The 22,605-nt window shown below is 41.5% G+C and overlaps 3 protein-coding genes across 3 annotated transcripts in view; all 3 read right to left on the reverse strand.

Annotated features, from left to right (window-relative positions):
• LOC148047468 (uncharacterized) overlaps positions 1 to 17,805 on the reverse strand; it is a 37,357-nt gene extending 19,552 nt beyond the window's left edge. Inside the window, exon 1 of the mRNA XM_087711454.1 lies at positions 17,746 to 17,805. The gene's annotated coding sequence lies outside the window, so the exon portion shown is untranslated. The remainder of the gene's footprint in view (positions 1 to 17,745) is intronic.
• LOC148047470 (uncharacterized) lies at positions 1,158 to 17,819 on the reverse strand. Its single transcript, XM_087711499.1, has 2 exons — positions 17,746 to 17,819; positions 1,158 to 4,425 (listed from the first exon to the last, which is right to left on the reverse strand). Exon 2 carries the CDS (start codon positions 3,806 to 3,808, stop codon positions 2,120 to 2,122), a length of 1,689 nt encoding a protein of 562 aa, XP_087567625.1. The 5' UTR covers positions 3,809 to 4,425; positions 17,746 to 17,819; the 3' UTR covers positions 1,158 to 2,119.
• LOC148047471 (uncharacterized) lies at positions 12,357 to 17,824 on the reverse strand. The gene is made up of 2 exons (XM_087711501.1): positions 17,746 to 17,824; positions 12,357 to 15,829 (listed from the first exon to the last, which is right to left on the reverse strand). The coding sequence occupies exon 2, from the start codon at positions 15,216 to 15,218 to the stop codon at positions 13,542 to 13,544; it is 1,677 nt and encodes a 558-aa protein (XP_087567627.1). The 5' UTR covers positions 15,219 to 15,829; positions 17,746 to 17,824; the 3' UTR covers positions 12,357 to 13,541.
• Between the last annotated feature and the right edge of the window lie 4,781 nt (positions 17,825 to 22,605).

Genomic DNA, 22,605 nt, shown 5'->3' on the forward strand with positions numbered 1-22,605 from the left:
TGTGGGAATAATAGCCCTAAAGGGAATCTGTCAGGGAAGGACCCAAGGCTTGGTGTAGAGGAGGCCTTTGGACAGCAAGCCTGGCCCTGCGTCCCTCCTCCAAGGGTTTCCCCACACCTGAGGTATCCAGTGTTCCACTTCATAACTCGCCCATTCATATAACTACATCAGTAAGAGCAGGGAGTAGGGTTAATTAAGCAAAGCAGGATCTCAACCGTCACTGGAAGGCCCCATTGCAGTTGTATCTCAAGAACTACTTGTATGCTGGCTAGGGAATTTGGGGCTCAAAATCCCAAGGACACCATGGTAGAAGGCTGAAATGTGGAAATTACATAATTGACGTACAAAAAACACCACCCAAAAGCCTCTTTGCAGTAATTTCCTCCCGAATGATGAATGTATGTTGTTTACTATTTTATTATATGTTTTATCTTAATGTCTGTATTCCCCCTCCCCGATTTTATGTGAGCCGCCCTGAGTCCCCTCAGGGAAAAGGGTGGCCTACAAATATTAATAAAATCAAAATCAAATCAAAATCAAAAAATTTCACAAAAGGAAATACCCAGAAACATCTGCTGATAAGCAGAAACAGGTAGTTAGCTTTTAACAGCCTACCATTTTCCACCTTACAATGTTAGAATAAACAAAAGTGGAGATATCGGGCAGCCTTGCCTTGTGCCTTGGCAAAAACTCTGGGAAAGAAATCGGAAATTGACATTAGCCACATCATACAAAGAGAATCTTTATAAAATGTTCTACGGGTGACATATCCCTCCCCCCGGGCAAGATTGGCTAAAATGTTTAGCAACACATTTCCAAAATGTTGGAAATGTAAACAATCACCGGGCACATAATACTACATGTGGTGGACCTGTAAAAAAGAAAGATTTTGGTTACAAATTCAGATGTGGCTAGAAAAAATGGTTGGAAAACATACAGAATTCAAGCTAGAATTATTTCTATTAAGTATTATAACAGAAGGCTATAGCAAAGGGTCAATATACCTAATACTTCACATCCTAAGGGCAGAATGGTCTATGCACAGCAATGAAAAGGGAAAACACCCCCTCAGAAAAGGAGAAAATAAGATAGTTATTAACATGCATAGAAATGGATAGACTAACGTTAGAATTAAAAAAAAACGAAGGAGAGACAGATTATGACGCATGGAATAGATTTTATCAATGGCTGGAAACACGAGGTGGGAGTCAGAACATGAAAAAATTAGACTCAGTAGACCTGAAATATATGTATATTTATCTATTGGAATGAATTTGTTGATCAAAAATAATTTTAGAAGCAATGTGTAAGCAGTATATGTTATTTGTCTTTCACTTTAATTTCTATGGCGGATGAAACACCAGGACAGTCACACTGTGTTCGATATACTTATATGTAAATAATAAAATATACTTTAAAAAAATGAAATTCAGGCCTTCTCTAACCTCATCAACTTTTGCCTCATGTGTGCAATAAGAGCAGTGCTGGGTTTCATTTTTTTTTAAACCTCTTCTGTAGGTGTGGCCTGCTTTGTGGGAATGGCTTGCCGGCCATGTGACTGGGTGGGAGAGGCTTGCCAGCTATGTGACCGAGTGGGAGTGGCTTGATAAATGTCACTGGGTGGGCGTGGCCAACTTGTAAAATGTGGTGAAACTCACTTAACAATGAATGCTGTTGCTTAGCAACCAAAATGTTGGCTCAGAAACTCTGGCATTTGAAGCACGCAAGTCTTAAAGCTGTCAAGTTACAAGATCCTTGCACCCCTAACCCTTTGGGGAAAAAATCCCAGGATGTTCAAACTTGACAGCTTTAAGAGTTTAAGGTTTAGATAGGACTCTTAGAGGCGGGCGGGGCAGCCAATCAGTGAGCGATGGGCGGGGCAAGCGTGGTGTAGACGGGCAGGTGGAGGGAACTGGAACCGGTTCTAAACGGTACGGTAGATTTGTGGAACCTGTTCTATAGAAGAGGTTAGAACTGGCAGGAACCAACCCCTGAATAAGTGGTGATTTACTTCTGAAACACTATAGACGGACATTTGAAATTTCTCCCTTGTGTATAAAGGTACATAGCTTATAACGTTAGGCCTGATATGGAAATCATTCCCACAATCTGGATCCTTTCATAGTTTCTCTCCTGTATGTGTCCTCCGGTGTTTCACAAGCACAGAAGAGTAACTGAAACTTTTCTTACACTCTGGACATTCATACGGTTTCTCTCCTGTGTGAGTCCTCTGGTGTCTCACCAAGTGTGAATTCTGAATGAACCTTTTCCCACATTCAGGACATTCAAAGGGCTTCTCTCCGGTGTGAGACCTTTGATGTATCACCAGGTTGGAATACTGAATGAAACATTTCCCACAGTCAGGACATTCAAAGGGTTTCTCTCCAGTGTGAGTCCTCTGGTGTCTCACCAAGTGTGAATTCTGAATGAAAGTTTTCCCACATTCAGGACATTCAAAGGGCTTCTCTCCAGTGTGAGTCCTTTGATGTATCACCAGGTTGGAATACTGAATGAAACATTTCCCACAGTCGGGACATTCAAAGGGTTTCTCTCCAGTGTGAGTCCTCTGGTGTATTACTAGACTGGAATTGAGACTGAAACCTTTCCCACATTCAGGACATTCAAAGGGCTTCTCTCCAGTGTGAGACCTTTGATGTATCACCATGTTGGAATACTGAATGAAACATTTCCCACAGTCAGGACATTCAAAGGGTTTCTCTCCAGTGTGAGTCCTCTGGTGTCTCACCAAGTGTGAATTCTGAATGAAACTTTTCCCACAATCAAGACATTCGAAAGGTTTCTCTCCTGTGTGAATGCTCTGGTGATTCATCAGGTTGGAATTCTGACTGAAACCTTTCCCACACTGTGGACACTCATATGGTTTCTCTCCTGTGTGAGTCCTCTGGTGTTTCACTAGGTGGGAATTTGAAATGAAACTTCTTCCACAAACTGGACACTCATAAGGTTTCTTTCCTGTGTGAGTCCTCTGGTGGTTCACCAGGTTGGAATTCTGACTGAAACTTTTCCCACACTGTGGACACTCATATGGTTTCTCTCCTGTGTGAGTCCTCTGGTGTCTCACCAGGTAGGAATTCTGACTGAAACGTTTTGCACAATCAGGACATTCAAAGGGCTTCTCTCCAGTGTGAGACCTTTGATGTATCACCAGGTTGGAACACTGAATGAAACATTTCCCACAGTCGGGACACTCATATGGTTTCTCTCCTGTGTGAGTCCTCTGGTGGTTCACCAGGTGGGAATTTGCAAGGAAACTTTTCCCACAATCAAGACATTCAAATGGTTTCTCTCCTGTGTGAATCCTCTGGTGCATCACAAGATTAGAATGGTAACCAAAACTTTTCCCACAATCAAGACATTCAAAGGGTTTCTCTCCTGTGTGAGTCCTCTGGTGGTTCACCAGGTTGGAATTCTGACTGAAACTTTTCCCACACTGAGGACACTCAAATGGTTTCTCTCCTTTGTGAGTCCTCTGGTGGTTCACCAGGTCAGAATTCTGACTGAAACGTTTCGCACAATCAGGACATTCAAAGGGTTTGTCTCCTGTGTGAGTCCTCTGGTGGTTCACCAGGTTGGAATTCTGACTGAAACTTTTTCCACACTGTGGACAGTCATATGGTTTCTCTCCTGTGTGAGTCCTCTGGTGTCTCACCAGGTGGGAATCTGCAATGAATCTTTTTCCACAAACTGTACACTCACATGGTTTCTCCCTGGTGTGAGTCCTCTGATGTATCACCAGATTGCCCTGCTTGCGAAAGCATTTACCACATTGAGAGCAGTAGTAGGGCATCTGTCCTCTATGGGTCTTTCTATGAAAACTACAAGAGAACTATTCTGACAAAAGCTTTTGTCACATTTGTAGCATTAATATGGCTATTTTCCAGTGTGGATCATCTTATGCATTATCAGTTGTGATTTGCAATCTGTGCTTTCCCCACAACAGGCACATCTATGGAGCTTTTCCACCACTGATATTATTCAGGAGGTCAAAAATATGTGTGATCCCGTTTAGTTTTGCTTTGATTGCAGGTGTTTGCTTCCTCCCAATTCGAGGCCTGTATTACTATCTGCCTGTGATGACTCCTTCAGATGCTTTCCCATCTTCAGATGTCAGTTCAGAGGAAGATGAATCACCTCCGGCCAACATCTGGAGGGGAGTTGATCAATGGCTCCAGTCAGTTGTCTGACAAGGATTTGGCTGAAGCACAGCTGCAGCAGGAGTCCTGAGGCTTTGCTTGGGGAAAGCATGCAGCTGCAGCCAGTAAGTGAGGAGGAAGAGGATCTGCCTTTTGCCCCTAATCAGTGGGAAATGGAAAATACTTTGATATCTGGCTTGATTTGCTTTCCTTTTCAATGTTGCTTGTTATTCTCAGTCATCCGGAGTGCACTTATTGACATCCTCTTTGTCTATAAGTTTCAAAGAAAATGTAATTTTATAAACGGTTGCAAAATGTGTGAAAAAAGAAAAAGTATGAATGAAAAGCAAAAATGCCACAATGCTAGAATAACCTCTTACATTAATTATGATTCATTTGACTACCAAGATCCAAATTCAAATATTCATTCAATCATTAAATTCACTTGTTGACTTGGGTCAGTCACAAATTCTGAGCCCTGAAAAGGGTTATCATCAAATACAGTCAGGTGAAAAAGAAGGAACACCCTATTCGAGTTCTATGATTTTACATATCATCACATAGTAAAAATCATCTGGTCCTTAGCAGTTTGTCAGGGTTTCAAATAACATCCAAAATTAAATCATTGTCCATGGCAAAGTATTGCTCAAAGTTCCAATTTATTAAGAGATGTGTTGGCACATCTGGAAAGACATAAATCTCAGCTTCCTGGGTTTTCCCCACCCAGGTGAAAGTTCATGATCCTGCCCCCACACCCACAAGTCCATCACATGGTCCAATCTTCCACTGCTATGCTGGCAGTTCCACCCATCTAGTTCCGGTCAGGCCCAGAGGTGTAGAAACAAAGGATGACCTTGGATTCTAGAAAGGAATGTTATTTTGGCAACATCACATTCTACTCCTTACTATTCCCCATCCCAATTCCCTACTAATGAAACAGCATAGTAGAATAGAATATTAGTGTGGCAGGCCAAAAAACCCAAAAGGAACCTGCTTCAGGCCTGACACAGTTCTTAAAAATGGGTAAATATAACCTCAAATGAACAACCTATTGGACTCATATCATCTTTTTCAAAAACCTTTTTGTTTAAAAAGCCAAAATGGAGAAGTGAAAAACTATAAAAAACTAAGGACACTCTTACTGCTTCCATAGGTATGAAAAGGCGAAGTAGCAGCCAAATGCTGCTAATCAAGTGCTCTTGATAAATTATCATCAGCAAGTGTGACTACATCTATAAAAGCCAAAGATGTAGGAGTTTTCTGGTTGACTATAAACTCTTCTCCATACTACAGTATTCTAGAGCCAAATGTGAGGCCATCCGTCCAACAGCTAAACAACAGCTAAAGCTTGGCCAACATCGGGTTATGCAACAGGACAGTGATTGCAAGCTCACCAGCAAATCCACAACAGAATGGCTGAAAAAGGAAAGAATCAAGGTGTTGCAATGGCAGTCAAAGTCCAGACCTCAATCTGATTGAAATGCTGTAGTGGGATCTCAAGAGATCTGGGCATAAACAAATGCCCACAAACCTCAATGAACTGAAGCCATGTTGTAAAGGGTGGGCCAAAATCCCTCCACAACAAGCAAGAAACTGATGAAGTCATACAGAAAACAATTACTGAAAAGTTACTGCTGCTAAAGGTGAGAATAGAATAGAATAGAATAGAATAGAATAGAAGTTGGAAGGGACCTTGGAGGTCTTCAACTGAAACGCCCCTGTTTAGGTAGGAAACCTTACATCACATCCGAAAGTGTTAGGTTTTCACACGTTTCTCTATTTTGGCTTTTTTTTTGTAGAATAAATGGTGACATGATGTAATATGTCATATGTTCATCTGAGGTTGCATTTACCTCTAAGGACCAGATGATTTTTATTGTATTTTTCTATGTAAAACCATATAAAGAGGGTGGACTTTTGTTTTTCACATGACTACATATCTGGAAGTGCTGTGGACATTTTAGAATATCTATAATTGTATAATTATAGATAATTATATATCTATAAGCATACAGAGGAGAACCCTACAGCTCTACCCAGATCTACAAAGATATATATGTGGAAAAATCCATGTTTTTAGCCTGAAAAATGTCCCAAGATGGTTAAAGGCAAACCTTCTGAGCCAACTTTAGAGATATGGGGGCTTTAACTAATGAAATGATGCCTAAAACCTCCACAAGATTTGAAGCACCAGTTATACCCATGGAAGTCCTCAGCTCCAAATAAGGGCAGAAAATACTGTCCTACTGTCCACAATCCCTCTGGTGACATCCCCATTCAAGTAGTCCTCACGCTTGGGACCGGCATTTGTGTCACTAAGCAGCCTGATCAGGAAGCATGATGTCACATGACAGTCCCAACTTACATCTGTCCCTTTGCAGTTGTTAGGCGAATCTCTGTGGGTTGATAAAGACAATTTCACATGGCTACGACTTCTTGCCAGTATCCCCCACTGACTTTGCCTATGAGAAACTAGATGGGAGGGTCACAAATGGGGATCATGATGATGGGATGCTGCGACCATCATAAATGTTCACGGGTTGACAGCACCCGAAGCAAACAGGCCAACTTTCCCCCGGACTCTCCTCCGACTTGTCCTCAACTCACCTTCCAGCTGATGCTTTCATCCTTGGAAGAGCACAAATAACACTCTGCACGCCACCTTCCTCCCATGAGTGATCCGGAAGAGGAAGTTCCTCTGCGCGTCTCCTCGCTCACCCCCCATCCTGTCTAGCAACGCAGTACTCGATGATTTCAGTTTTAGCTCCGACAGATGCCGCTCTTGTGTTGGCTTTCTAATCGCGGATGCTGCCTATCTGGCCACCGTCTCGTTCTCGGAGGTCGAAAAACAGGCTTGTCCTGTCTCTGCCTCAGGCATCTGCCAGATGTTTCCACTGATTACATGCAATGTGAAACTATTTAGCACGTGAAGTTTCGCTACGTGCGGAGTCTTAAAGGATCCTGAAGTTCGGACAGAATTACGGAATGGGAGTTGGAAGGACCACCTCTCCAAGCAGGAGACCCGATACAGTTCTGGACAAACAGCTGTGCAGTCTCCTCTGTAGAAAATCCCATTGTTGGAGCTCCCACAATTCCTCGAGGAAAAGCTGTTCCACTGATTGATTGGATTCACCCACAGGGACCCTCTCAATTCTAGGAAGGATTTTTAAAAAATATGTAATATGTTACTTTTTGTCCTACTTCCAGACACTTTGGGGAATAGGTCGACCCCTCTTTTCTGTGTCAGACCCTCAGTTAGTGAAAGACTCCTATCTCTTAGCCATTCTCTGCATTAAATTACACATACCCAGGTCAGGGGTGGGTGGCTGCTGGCATTACTGCCGTTTCGGAGTGCACACAATTTTTATTATTGCAGTATTATCACAGCAACCCTGACAATACCCATTTTTTTCCTTGTAAAAAGTTATTGATGGTTCTTACACAATGTATTTTTAAAAATGAAGCATTTTCCACTGTATATTGCTTTCCTCACATTGCTGCCACCAGGAATATGCCACAAATATGCCAGGATCTTAGTCTTGCTATCATCAAGAGCACAAAGGAGTTGCTAATAAAGCTGGAAACCCTGTGATCAAAACCAAGATCCCTTTTCTCCTCAACTCAATAGTTAGGTCATCTCCATCAGATTGATCTGCAAGGTGAAACAGCCTTTACATGTGAAATTTTACATTGCTTTTTTACATAGGCCTTGGGCCTACTAACCACACACCTTTCACCTCTCCCACCTGTTGAAGATCTCCTGGAGCCAGCCAACATTTTCAGTGCACCCACAATTCCTTAATGTGGTCTAAAGTGTTAAGATACAAAAAATCAGTTTCTCCCTTGTCCCCCATGATTATACAATACAATATAATATAATATAATACAATACAATACAATACAATAGCAGAGTTGGAAGGGACCTTGGAGGTCTTCTAGTCCAACTTGCTTCGTAGGCAGGAAACCCTATACCCTTTCAGACAAATGGCTATCCAACATCTTCTTAAAGACTTCCAGTGTTGGGGCATTCACAATTTTTGGAGGCAAGTTGTTCCACTGATTAATTGTTCTAACTGTCAGGAAATTTCTCCTCAGTTCTAAGTTGCTTCTCTCCTTGATTAGTTTCCACCCATTTCTTCTTGTTCTACCCTCAGGTGCCTTGGAAAATAGTTTGACTCCTTCTTTTTTGTGGCAACCCCTGAGATATTGGAATACTGCTATCATGTCTCTCGTAGTCCTTCTTTCTATTAAACTAGACATACCTACTCCGTGCAACTGTTCATGTTTTAGTCTCCAGTCTCCTAATCATCTTTGTTTCTCTTCTCTGCACTCTTTTGAGAGTCTCCACATCTTTTCTACATCGTGGTGACCAAACCTGAATGCAGTATTCCAAGTGTGGCCTTACCAAGGCATTATAAAGTGGTATTAACACTTCACGTGATCTTGATTCTATCCCTGTGTTTATGCAGCCTAGAACTGTTGGCTTTTTTGGCAGCTGCTGCACACTGCTGGCTCATATTTAAATGGTTGTCCACTAGTACTCCAAGATCCCTTTCACAGTTACTACTGTTGAGCAAGGTACCACCTACACTGTACCTGTGCTTTTCGTTTTTGTTGCCTAAATGTAGAACCTTACTCTTTTCACCATTGAATTTCATTTTATTAGATAGTGACAGTTCAAGTTTGTCAAGATCCTTGTGTCTTAAGCCTATCTTCTGGAGTGTTGCTATTCCTGCCAGCTTGGTGTCATCTGCAAATTTGATGAGTTTCCCATTTATTCCCTCATCCAAGTGATTGATGAAGATGTTGAAGAGTACTGGGTGTAAAACAGAGCCTTGGGGTACTCCACTGCATACTTCCCTCCATGTATTTTTTTTTTTTATTAAATGTTTTTTTAGTTTTAGTTTAAAATTGGTACAACATCTTTCTTAATATATCAATCAATTACAGATAATACAGAAAAAGACAAAAACAACAATCAGAAAAACAAAACAAAACACAGGTGTCTATTATGAAAAAATAAGAAGTATATCAACTGGTTACAACATGTTTTGGTGCTTCTCTTCCATTGACTCCTATTAATTCAAATATCTTAACTCGAATATTTGCCATATCAACATCATTATATCTCCGGTTTTAATTATTATTATAATTATTTAAACATCCTTAATCCTTAGTTATGCTAAGGAATTAGTCCATAACACATGCTGGCAGTTCATTTACTTATTTGTAAAATCCTCTATTATCATCAAATCCTCATATTCTATTTTAACTAAACATCCATAATATTCAATTATATCATATATCCTAACATTTTCCCAATATTGATTAACATTTAATTATATGGATTTTATTTAGTTTTTTAATAGTGCTAATTATTATAGTTAATACTCTTTATGTATAACCTAAAGGTATTTTCTCATATCCAATTGTTAATTATCATATCAACTCCACATTATAAACATTACTATCAATATCAATTATTATTCAGCAATATCTGTTACACAAAAAAGCAATTAGATTTAGCTAATTTTCAGTTATATTCATCAATCTATCAAACAATTCCAAATTATATATATTGCTATCTATATCAGTCATTATTCAGCTATAACTATTACAAATTGAAGTAATCCGATCTAGATTCTATTTTAGCTAAACATCCATAATATTCAATTATATCATATATCATAACATTTTCCCAGTATTGATTAACATTTGATTGTATGGATTCTATTTAGTTTTTTAATAGTGCTAATTATTATAGTTAATACTCTTTATGTGTAATCTAAAGGTATTTTCTCATATCCAATTGTTAGTTATCATATCAACTCCACATTATATACATTGCTATCAATATCAATTATTATTCAACAATATTTGTTACACAGAAAGGCAATTAGGTTTAACTAGTTTTCAATTGTATTCAACAATCTATCAGCCAGTTCCAAATTATATATATTGCTATCCATATCAGTCATTATTCAGCTATATCTATTACAAATTAAAGTAATCCGATCTAGCTAATTTTAAATTGTATTGTCCCATCTGTCAGCCTGCGTCCCTCCAACAGCAAGGTTTCCTCCGTCCAATAGCCATTCGTTGGATAAATTTACCAAATGTTTCCATAAGCAAGCCCAAACAAAAATATTTCGGCACCTTTGGATTCTGAATGTCGGTGATGAAATAATAAAGTTGTTCTAGGCTTATAAAGCTTCCCAATTTAACTTTAATTCTCAAGGGTGGATTCTCCATTCCTTCTGCACACTGTCTCTTTAAATGAGTCGTCTTTATGGCTTCCCCCCTCTTCTCTTCCTCTGTAGACCAGACACCATTTCTCACATTTTCCGTTTGTGTTTCAGGAACATTTAAGCATTCAACGATCTCAGTTTTAGCTTCATATTTTAGAATCAATTGATCCAGTTTTCTTTCCAATCTTTGGTAAGAATGAAAAAGTCCTCTACACGCAGAGAAAAGAGTCTGAAATGAAGTCTTAGAGGTATCTTGGGACGCCATGATGTGTCGTAGTTAAAATAAAAGCTCTCTTTTTTTTCCCCACAGGCTTCGAGGCACTTTTTACTTTTTTTTTTTTAGTCTCTTACCGGCTGTCAATCTTATCTAGTTGTAAACAGAGCTAGATAGTAAAGTAATAAAAATGTCGAATCGTGACGGGCTAATTAGTAGGAGATAAGTTTTACGATCCACTTAGGGGGATTCAGAGGGGGGAGAGTATCGCGGAGTTTCTTGAAGCATTTAAGAGGTAAAGTAACCACCAGTCATAAATCCATTAGAAAAGCTAATTCGCCGCTAATCTTCTTGTTGTTTGGTTTTCAATTAGCTTAATTTTTAACACGAACAATCTCTCTTGGATAATAAAATCAGCTTACCAGATGACATCACTTCTTCCATTCTTAAGGGCGACCTGCAGTTTCAGTTAGCACGCAGCTAATCCAAAAAGGAATTGGCACGGGGAGTTAATACCCTCCCCCAGAGATTTGCGAATATCTCTGGGGTCCTGGGTCCCTCCCCACCTTCACTGTCGTCTTCGGGACAGCTAGAGTTCAAAGAACCCGTCCAAAAATCCTTTGGTATAGAGGAATTTCAGGAGTAGCCTAAAACTCCATCTTCTCACTGCTAAGCCCCGCCTTCTTCCAGCATACTTCCCTCCATGTAGATGCAGTTCCATTGAGATAAGATAAGAGAAGATAAGATACTTTATTTGTATGCCGCCCTTTTCCCTGGCGGGACTCAGGGCGGCTCACAGTTCAGGGGGAGGGGAGGACAAACCAAGTTACATATAAGACAATACATCATTAAAAGCACAACATTCATACTATTCGGGCAGGGTTAAGGTCTTTAGCCTCAGGCCTGTCGGGACAGCCAGGTTTTAAGGGCTATGCGGAAGGTCTGCAGGGTGGTGAGGGTACGAATCTCCACGGGGAGTTCGTTCCATAGGGTCGGAGCTGCCACAGAGAAGGCTCTCCTCCGCGTGGTTGCCAGTCGACATTGACTGGCTGATAGAACTCGGAGGAGGCCTAATCTGTGGCTACACGTTGAGTGCGGTTGGTCAGCCAGTTATTATATTATATTATGATATTATGTCCCAGAAGCAGCCGCCATTTTGGCCCTGACGCTGAGAGAGAGAGAGAGAGAGGGAGGGAGAGTGGGAGAGGGGAAGGGAGGGAGAGCTGGCAAGCCATTCCCACCCAATCACATGGCGGGCAAGCCACTCCCACAAAGGAGGCCACATCCACAGAGTAGGTTCAATTTTTTTTTGAAACCTACCACTGGATGAATCATAGGGACACTGAAAATAACCGTTGCTTCCAGGACAGAGGCGTGAGGCCCAGAGATGCCTTCCTTTCCCAACATGAGAATCAGAGGTCTTTAAAAGAAACAGAGGAGGAGAGTGTGAGGCCTGGTAGGGTGGGGGTCCGGGCTAAGGACTGCAGGGACCCAGGAGGAGAGGAAAAAGCCTGTGGGGACCCAGTGGGTGGGGCCTGGAGAGTCCTATTTGGGAAATCCTGGGGTACACTGTGTGGAAATAATAGGCCTAAAGGGATTCTGTCAGGGTGGGACCCAAGGCTTGGTGTAGAGGTAAGGTGACTAGATTTTGAGATTGGTAAAGAGGGACACCTTTGACCGGGGTGGGGGGTGATTAAAAATTTTATACAGAGCAAGAAAATTTTTCATATAACGCAAAAATAGTATTGTAATATTTTTTATTTCAACATAACTACAATTTACAAATGTAAATTGTAACTGTTGCCAAACATGAAAATTTTGATCACGTGACCATGAGAATGCTGCAACGGTCGCTAAGTGTGAAAATGGTCACTAAGTGTGAAAAATGGTCATCAGTCACATTTTATAATGCCATTGTAACTTTGGTCACTAAGCCCATTATACCACCTTTCTTGCCACAGTTCTTAAGTGAATAACTGCAGCTGGTATTTTGTATTTTGGATAGAATCTTTTTTTAAATAGCCTAAGACAATTTAAAAAAAGAATCCACACAGAATAAATTGAAGTAAAACATTTCAAACTATTCTTTCTATGCACAATATATTTCAAAGTATTTGAAACTCACTTAGCAATGCTCTTGGTTAGCAACCAAAATGTTGGCTCAGAAACTCTGGCATTTGAAGCACGCAAGTCTTAAAGCTGTCAAGTTACAAGATCCTTGCACCCCTAACCCTTTGGGAAAAAAATCCCAGGGATGTTCAAACTTGACAGCTTTAAGACTTTAAGGTTTAGATAGGACTGTTAGAGGCGGGCGGGGCAGCCATTCAGTGAGAGACGGGCAGGACAAGCGTGGTGCAGACGGGCAGGGGGAGGGAGCTGGAACCGGTTCCAAACGGCACGGTAGATTTGTGGAACCTGTTCTATAGAAGAGGTTAGAAATGGCAGGAACTCACCCCTGAATAAGAGGTGACTTACTTCTGAAACACTATAGACGGAGATTTGAAATTTTTCCCTTGTGTATAAAGGTACATGGCTTATAATGTTAGGCCTGATATCCAAATCATTCCCATAATCTGGATCCTTTTATAGTTTCTCTCCTGTATGTGTCCTCCGGTGTTTCACAAGCACAGAAGTGAAACTTTCCTTACACTCTGGGCATTCATATCGTTTCTCTCCTGTGTGAGTCCTCTGGTGTCTCACCAAGTGTGAATTCTGAATGAAACTTTTCCCACATTCAGGACATTCAAAGGGCTTCTCTCCGGTGTGAGACCTTTGATGTATCACCAGGTTGGAATACTGAATGAAACATTTCCCACATTCAGGACATTCAAAGGGCTTCTCTCCGGTGTGAATCCTCTGGTGCATCACAAGATTAGAATGGTAACCAAAACTTTTCCCACAATCAAGACATTCAAAGGGTTTCTCTCATGTGTGAGTCCTCTGGTGGCTCACCAGGTGGGAATTCTTACTGAAACTTTTCCCACACTGTGGACACTCATAAGGTTTCTCTCCAGTGTGTGTCCTCTGGTGTATTATTAGACTGGAATTGAGACTGAAACATTTCCCACAATCAGGACATTCAAAGGGTTTCTCTCCAGTATGAGTCCTCTGGTGTATCACAAGATTAGAATGGTAACCAAAACTTTTCCCACAATCAAGACATTCAAAGTGTTTCTCTCCTGTGTGAGTCCTCTGGTGGTTCATCAGGCTGGAATTATGACTGAAACCTTTCCCACACTGTGGACACTCATATGGTTTATCTCCTGTGTGAGTCCTCTGGTGTCTCACAAGGTCGGAATTTGAAATGAAACTTCTTCCACAAACTGGACACTCATAAGGTTTCTCTCCTGTGTGAGTCCTCTGGTGTTTCACCAGGTCGGAATTTGAAATGAAACTTCTTCCACAAACTGGACACCCGTAAGGTTTCTCTCCTGTGTGAGTCCTCTGGTGTTTCACCAGATCGGAATTTGAAATGAAACTTCTTCCACAAAGTGGACACTCGTAAGGTTTCTCTCCTGTGTGAGTCCTCTGGTGTTTCACCAGGTGGGAATTTGAAATGAAACTTCTTCCACAAACTGGACACTCATATGGTTTCTCTCCTGTGTGAGTCCTCTGGTGTCTCACCAAGTCAGAATTCCTTCTGAAACTTCTTCCACAAACTGGACACTCGTAAGGTTTCTCTCCTGTGTGAGTCCTCTGGTGTTTCACCAGGTCGGAATTTGAAATGAAACTTCTTCCACAAACTGGACACTCATAAGGTTTCTCTCCTGTGTGAGTCCTCTGGTGGATCACCAGGTCAGAATTTTTTCTGAAACTTTTCCCACAAGCAGGACATTCAAATGGTTTCTCTCCTGTGTGAATCATCTGGTGCATCAAAAGATTACAATGGACCCCAAAACTTTTCCCACAATCAAGACATTCAAAGGGTTTCTCTCCTGTGTGAGTCCTTTGGTGGTTCACCAGGGTGGAATTCTGACTGAAACTTTTCCCACACTGTGGACACTCATATGGTTTCTCTCCTGTGTGAGTCCTCTGGTGGATCACCAGCTCGAAATTTGTAAGGAAACGTTTCCCACAATCAGGACACTCATATGGTTTCTCTCCTGTGTGAGTCCCCTGGTGTTTCACCAGGTGGGAATTTGAAATGAAACTTCTTCCACAAACTGGACACTCATAAGGTTTCTCTCCTGTGTGAGTCCTCTGGTGGTTCACCAGGTTGGAATTCTGACTGAAACTTTTCCCACACTGTGGACATTCATATGGTTTCTCTCCTGTGTGAGTCCTCTGGTGTCTCACCAGGTAGGAATTCTGACTGAAACATTTCGCACAATCAGGACATTCAAAGGGCTTCTCTCCTGAGTGAGTTCTCTGGTGGTTCACCAAAGTGAAATTGTAACCAAAACATTTTCCACAATCGGTACATTTAAAGGGTTTGTCTCCTGTGTGAGTCCTCTGATGTATCACCAGGTGGGAATTTGCAATGAATCTTTTTCCACAAACTGGACACTCACATGGTTTCTCCCTGGTGTGAGTCCTCTGATGTATCACCAGATTGCCATGCTTGCGAAAGCATTTACCACATTGAGAGCAGTTGTAGGGCATCTGTCCTCTATGGGTCTTTCTATGAACGACTAGAGAACTATTCTGACAAAAGCTTTTGTCACATTTGTAGCATTAATATGGCTTTTTTCCAGTGTGGATCGTCTTATACATAATCAGTTGTGATTTGCAATCTGTGCTTTCCCCACAACAGGCACATCTATGGAGCTTTTCCACCACTGATATTATTGAGGTGTGATCCCCTGTTTAGTTTTGCTTTGATGACAGCTACTGTTTTCTTACTCCCAGTTCAAGGCCTGTATTACTGTCTGCCTGTGATGACTCCTTCAGATGCTTTCCCAGATCACTCTTCAGATGTCAGTTCAGAGGAAGATGAACCAGTCCCGGCCACATCTGGAGGGGAGTTGATCAATGGCGCCAGTCAGTTGCCTGACAAGGATTTGGCTGAAGCACAGCTGCAGCAGGCGTCCTGAGGCTTTGCCTGGGGAAAGCTTGCAGCTGCAGCCAGTCACTGAGGAAGAAGAGGAACTGCCTTTTGCCCCTAATCAGTGGGAAATGGAAAATACTTTGAGTTCCGGCTTGATTGGCTTTCCTTTTCAATGTTGCTTGTTAGTCTCAGTCATCCGGAGTGCTGTTATAGCCATCCTGTTTGTCTATAAGTTTCAAAGAAAATGTAACTTTATAAACGGCTGCAAAATGTGTGAAAAAAGAAAAAGTATGAATGAAAAGCAAAAATGCCACAATGCTAGAATAACCTCTGACATTAATTATGATTCATTTGACTACCAAGATCCAAATTCAAATATTCATTCAATCATTAAATTCACTTGCTGACTTGAGTCAGTCACAAATTCTGAGCCCTGTAAAGGGTTATCATCAAATACGGTCAGGTGAAAAAGAAGGAACACCCTTTTTGAGTTCTATGATTTTACATATCACATAGGAAAAATCACCTGGTCCTTAGCAGTTCTTAAAAATGGGTAAATGTAACCTCAAATGAACAACAAATTACACCTGCCATCTTTTTTGTTTACAAAAAGAAAGCCAAAATGGAGAAGAGAAAAACTATAAAAAACTAAGGACACTCTTACTGCTTCCATAGGTATGAAAAGGCGAAGTAGCAGCCAAATGCTGCTAATCAAGTGTTCTTGATAAATTATCATCAGCAAGTGTGACTACATCTATAAAAGCCAAAGTTGTAGGAGTTTTCTGGTTGACTATAAACTCTTCTCTATACTACAGTATTCTAGAGCCAAATGTGAGGCCATCTGTCCAACAGCTAAACAACAGCTAAAGCTTGGCCAACATCGGGTTATGCAACAGGACAATGATTGCAAGCTCACCAGCAAATCCACAACAGAATGGCTGAAAAAGGAAAGAATCAAGGTGTGGCAATGGCAGTCAAAGTCCAGACCTCAATCTGATTGAAATGCTGTAGTGGGATCTCAAGAGATCTGCGCATAAACAAATGCCCACAAACCTCAATGAACTGAAGCGATGTTGTAAAGGGTGGGCCAAAATCCCTCCACAACAATGCAAGAAACTGATGAAGTCATACAGAAAACAATTACTTGAAGTTACTGCTGCTAAAGGTGAGAATAGAATAGAATAGAATAGAATAGAATAGAATAGAAGTTGGAAGGGACCTTGGAGGTCTTCAACTGCAACGCCCCTGTTTAGGTAGGAAACCTTACATCACATCAGAAAGTCTTAGGTTGTCACACATGTTTCCTCTATTTTGGCTTTTCTTTTGTAGAATAAATGGTGACATGATGTAATATGTCATATGTTCATCTGAGGTTGTATTTACCTCTAAGGACCAGATGATTTTTATTGTATTTTTGTATGTAAAACCATATAACTCAAAGAGGGTGGACTTTTGTTTTTCACATGACTACATATCTGGAAGTGCTGGGGACATTTTAGAATATCTATAATTGTATAATTATAGATAATTATATATCTATAAGCATACAGAGGGGAACCCTACAGCTCTACCCAGATCTACAAAGGTATATATGTGGAAAAATCTATGTTTTTAGCCTGAAAAATGTCTCAAGATGGTTAAAGTCAAACCTTCTCAGCTAACTTTAGAGATGTGGGGGTTTTAACTAATGAAATGGTACCTAAAACCTCTGCAAGATTTGAAGCACCAATTATACCCATGGAAGTCCTCAGCTCCAAATAAGGGCAGAAAATACTGTCCTACTGTCCACAATCCCGCTGGTGACATCCCCATTCAAGTAGTCCTCACGCTTGGGACTGGCATTTGTGTCACTAAGCAGCCTGATCAGGAAGCATGATGTCACATGACAGTCCCAACTTACATCTGTCCCTTTGCAGTTGTTAGGCGAATCCCCGTGGCTTGTTAAAGGCAATTTCACATGGCTACGACTTCTTGCCAGTATCCCCCACTGACTTTGCCTATGAGAAACTAGCTGGGAGGGTCACAAATGGGGATCATGATGATGGGATGCTGCGACGATCATAAATGTTCACCGGTTGGCAGCACCGGAACCAAACAGGCCAACTTTCCCCCGGACTCTCCTCCGACTCGTCCTCAACTCACCTTCCAGCTGATGCTTTGATCCTTGGAAGAGCACAAATAACACTCTGCACGCCACCTTCCTCCCATGAGTGATCCGGAAGAGGAAGTTCCTCTGCGCGTCTCCTCGCTCACCCCCCCATCCTGTCTAGTAACGCACTACTCGATGGTTTCAGTTTTAGCTCCGACAGATGCCGCTCTTGTGTTGGCTTTCTAATCGCGGATGCTGCCTATCTGGCCACCGTCTCGTTCTCGGAGGTCGAAACTCAGGCTTGTCCTGTCTCTGCCTCAGGCATCTGCCAGATGTTTCCACTGATTACATGCAATGTGAAACTATTTAGCACGTGAACTTTCGCTACGTGCGGAGTCTTAAAGGTTTCTGAAGTTCGGACAGAATTACGGAATGAGAGTTGGAAGGACCACCTCTCCAAGCAGGAGACCCGATACGGTTCTGGACAAACAGCTGTGCAGTCTCCTCTTTAGAAAATCCCATTGTTGGAGCTCCCACAATTCCTGGAGGCAAAGCTGTTCCACTGATTGATTGGATTCACCCACAGGGACTCTCTCAATTCTAGGAAGGATTTTTTAAAAATATATGTAATTCTCCGTTAATGTTTGTCCTAATTCCAGGCACTTTGGGGAATAGGTCGACCCCTTTTTTCTCTGTCAGACGCTCAGTTAGTGAAAGACTCCTATCTCTTAGCCATTCTCTGCATTGAATTACACATACCCAGGTCAGGGGTGGGTTGCTGCCGGGATTACTGCCGTTTGGGAGTGCGCACAATTTTTATTATTATAGTATTAATAAACTTATACGCTCAAGCACAGTTTGAGGCAACTGTGTCTTGCCTTGCCATAATGATCACAGCAACCCTGACAATACCCATTTTTTTCCTTGTAAAAAGTTATTGATGGTTCTTACACAATGTATTTTTAAAAATGAAGCATTTCCCACTGTATATTGCTTTCCTCACATTGCCGCCACCAGGGAGATGCCACAAATATGCCAGCATCTTAGTCTTGCTATCATCAAGAGCACACAGGAGTTGCTAAAAAAGCTGGAAACCCTGTGATCAAAACCAAGATCCCTTTTCTCCTCAATAGTGAGGTCATCTCCATCAGATTGATCTGCAAGGTGAAACAGCCTTTATATATGAAATTTTACATTGCTTTTTTACCTAGGCCTTGGGCCTACTAATCGCACACCTTTCACCCCTCCCACCTGTTGATCTCCTGGAGGCAGCCAACATTTTCAGTGCACCCACAATTCCTTAATGTGGTACAAAAAAAGCAGTTTCTTCTGATGAAAGAAATGTCCTTCTGGGACTCCAAGTGGGGAAAAAGACACTGGAGACATGGAGTCTGCTTGGAAAGATGGTTTATTGTTGGACAGAACCACTTGGCTTGAGCCCTGAACAGAAAAGGTGATCACATGCTTCAATGTTGCTGGAGAAGAAGAGAAGGGCTGAAGGATGGGCTTGCTAGGCTTTTTATACCGTTTAGTCCCACCTCTCTGTTTCGTGTAATAAATGTATTCTGATTGGTTGTCAGACTCCCATGGGGCCATGCAGGGGCTACTCTCTAGGCTGTGTTTTGAATCCAGGTATGGGTTTCAAAAGTTTTATTTTCTTTTAAAACAAACATTTCATCATTCCTCAATCAGTGAGACATCGGAGTACATTTTTTTGTGTGTGTGTCAAAATAGTTCTAGTTTACCACCAAATTCTTGTATAGCCTAATGTATACCCCTCCCTCCCTCCACCCTCCCCCCCCCCCCGACTTCCCAGAACCCATAGACGGTATGGATTTTTAACAAACACAATCTAAAATCTATTGAGAAAAAAGAAATAAAGAAATTAATGACATCTCTACATTGATCTTAGCTTCTTCTTGCTGAGCTAACTTTAAACAATTTAAATCATTTCTGATCTTAAGCATGGGCTAACTGGAATTTCTTGGTTCTGTATTTATTTTGTATATAGTCAACCCATTTTTTCCAGTCTCGTTTATATATCTCATTTGAGTGATCTTTAAGATATGCCGATATTTTAGCCATCTCGGCTAAGTTTGTAACTTTCAATGTCCATTCTTGAATTGTAGGCAAGTCTTCCTTCTTCCAGTATTGCGCCACCAACAGTCTTGCTGCCGTTATTAGGTGCAGAATCAAGTTAGTCTTTACCACTGTAAAGTCAGTGCTTATACCTAGTAAAAATAACTGCGGAGTAAACTTTATCCTTCTTTTAAAGATATTTTGCATAATCCACCATATTTTTATCCAAAATGCCTTAACCTTTTGGCAGGTCCACCATATATGAAAATATGTAGCATCGAGAGAGCCACATCTCCAACATTTAGGCTGTAAATTCGGATACATAGAAGCCAACTTTTTAGGATCTAAATGCCATCTATAGAACATCTTATAAAAAATTTCTCTCAGATTTTGAGCTTGTGTAAATTTCACATTTCTTACCCAGATTCTCTCCCATGTATCCAGCATTATTGGTTCTTCAATGTTTTGAGCCCACTTTATCATACAATCTTTAACTAATTCTGTTTCTGAATCCATCTGTATTAATACATTATATATCCTCTTTATATGCATTAAGCTTTGATCTCTTATTTGTTTAAACAGATCCAGGTATGGATGAGTTCTCAGATGCCATGTGGCCAGTTGAGTAAAGGACCAATATTATCATGCTTTCCTGCTGTAGCTGCTGCTGAAGTCTTTATTATATAAAGTGACTAGCCTGGCCTTCTCAATGGCCCATTGACAAAGTGGGGGTGGGCAGGAAGCTACAGGCAACTATTCTGTCTCTTAAAACATGTTTCTTTCTTTTCACATCCAGAGAAATATTCTGCCTTTTCAATATTTCCTAGGATATTTCATTTTTCTGGGAGAGTGTTGGATGATAACTTCCCACACTCCCTTGTCCCACATGATAATACAATACAATACAATACAATACAATACAATACAATACAATACAATACAATACAATACAATACAATAGCAGAGTTGGAAGGCACCTTGGATGTCTTCTAGTCCAAACCCCTGCCTAGGCAGGAAACCCTATACCGTTTCAGACAAATGGCTATCCAACATCTTCTTAAAGACTTCCAGTGTTGGGCACTCACAACTTCTGGAGGCAAGCTGTTCCACTGATTAATTGTTGTAACTGTCAGGAAATTTCTCCTCAGTTCTAAGTTGCTTCTCTCCTTCATTAGTTTTCACCCATTACTTCTTGTTCTACCCTCAGGTGCCTTGGAGAATAGTTTGACTCCCTCTTCTTTGTGGCAACCCCTGAGATATTGGAACACTGCTATCATGTCTCCCCTAGTCCTTCTATTAAACTAGACATACCCAGTTCCTGCAACCGTTCTTCATATGTTTTAGTCTCTAGTCCCCTAATCACCTTTGTTGCTCTTCTCTGCACTCTTTGTAGAGTCTCCACATCTTTTCTACATCATGGCGACCGAAACTGAATGCAGTATTCCAAGTGTGGCCCTCCCAATGCATTATAAAGTGGTATTAACACTTCACGTGATCTTGGTTCTATCCCTGTTTATGCAGCCTAGAACTGTGTTGGGTTTTTGGCAGCTGCTGCACACTGTTGGCTCATATTTAAATGGTTGTCCACTAGGACTCCAAGATCCCTTTCACAGTTACTACTGTTGAGGAACGTACCAGCTATACTGCACCTATGCATTTTGTTTTTGTTGCCTAAATGTAGAACCTTACCCTTTTCACCATTGAATTTCATTTTATTAGATAGTGCCCAATGTTCAGGTTTGTCAAGATCCTTCTGTCTCAAGCCTATCTTCTGGAGTGTTGCTATTCCTGCCAGCTTGGTGTTATCTGCAAATTTGATGAGTTCCCCATTTATTCCCTCATCCAAGTCATTGATGAAGATATTGAAGAGTACTGGGTCTAAAACAGAGCCTTGGGGCACTCCACTGCATACTTCCCTCCATGTAGATGCAGTTCCATTGAGGGCTACACGTTGAGTGCGGTTGGTCAGCCAGTTATTATATTATATTATGATATTATGCCCCAGAAGCAGCCGCCATTTTGGCCCTGAAGCTGGTGTGGCAAAATGGCAACTGCTTCCAGAAGTACACTCTGTGGCCCAGGGATGAATCATAGGGACACTGAAAATAACAGTTGCTTCCAGGACAGAGGCATGAGGCCCAGAGATGCCTTCCTTTCCCAACATGAGAATCAGAGGTCTTTAAAAGTAACAGAGGAGAGTGTGAGGCCTGGGGGGGGGGGGGTGTCCGGGCTAAGGACTGCAGGGACCCAGGAGGAGAGAAAAAAGCCTGTAGGGACCCAGTGGGTGGGGCCTGGAGAGTCCTATTTGGGAAAGCCTGGGGTACACTGTGTGGGAATAATAGGCCTAAAGGGACTCTGTCAGGGAAGGACCCAAGGCTTGCTGTACAGGAGGCGTTTGGACGGCAAGCCTGGCCCTGCGTCCCTCCTCCAAGGGTTTCCCCACACCTGAGGTATCCAGTGTTCCACTTCATAACTCGCCCATTCATGTAACTACATCAGTAAGAGCAGGGGGTGGGGTTAATTAAGCAAAGCAGGATCTCAACCGGCACTGGAAGGCCCCATTGCAGTTGTATCTCAAGAACTACTTGTATGCTGGCTAGGGAATTTGGGGCTCAAAATCCCAAGGACACCACGGTAGAAGGCTGAAATGTGGAAATTACATAATTGACGTACAAAAAACACCACCCAAAAGCCTCTTTGCAGCAATTTCACAAAAGGAAATACCCAGAAACATCTGCTGATAAGTAGAAACAGGTAGTTAGCTTTTAACAGCCTACCATTTTCCACCTTACAATGTTAGAATAAACAAAAGTGGAGATATCGGGCAGCCTTGC

Source organism: Thamnophis sirtalis, unplaced genomic scaffold (assembly GCF_051295495.1).
Source record: "Thamnophis sirtalis isolate CommonGarterSnake01/CBP01778 unplaced genomic scaffold, rThaSir2_p1.2 scaffold_3, whole genome shotgun sequence".
In the NCBI taxonomy this organism is placed as follows: domain Eukaryota; kingdom Metazoa; phylum Chordata; class Lepidosauria; order Squamata; family Natricidae; genus Thamnophis; species Thamnophis sirtalis.

Bases quoted from the DNA above. Each gene is read 5' to 3' on its own strand.
- LOC148047470 (XM_087711499.1), bottom strand. From the start codon at position 3,808: ATGCCCTACTACTGCTCTCAATGTGGTAAATGCTTTCGCAAGCAGGGC.
- LOC148047471 (XM_087711501.1), bottom strand. From the start codon at position 15,218: ATGCCCTACAACTGCTCTCAATGTGGTAAATGCTTTCGCAAGCATGGC.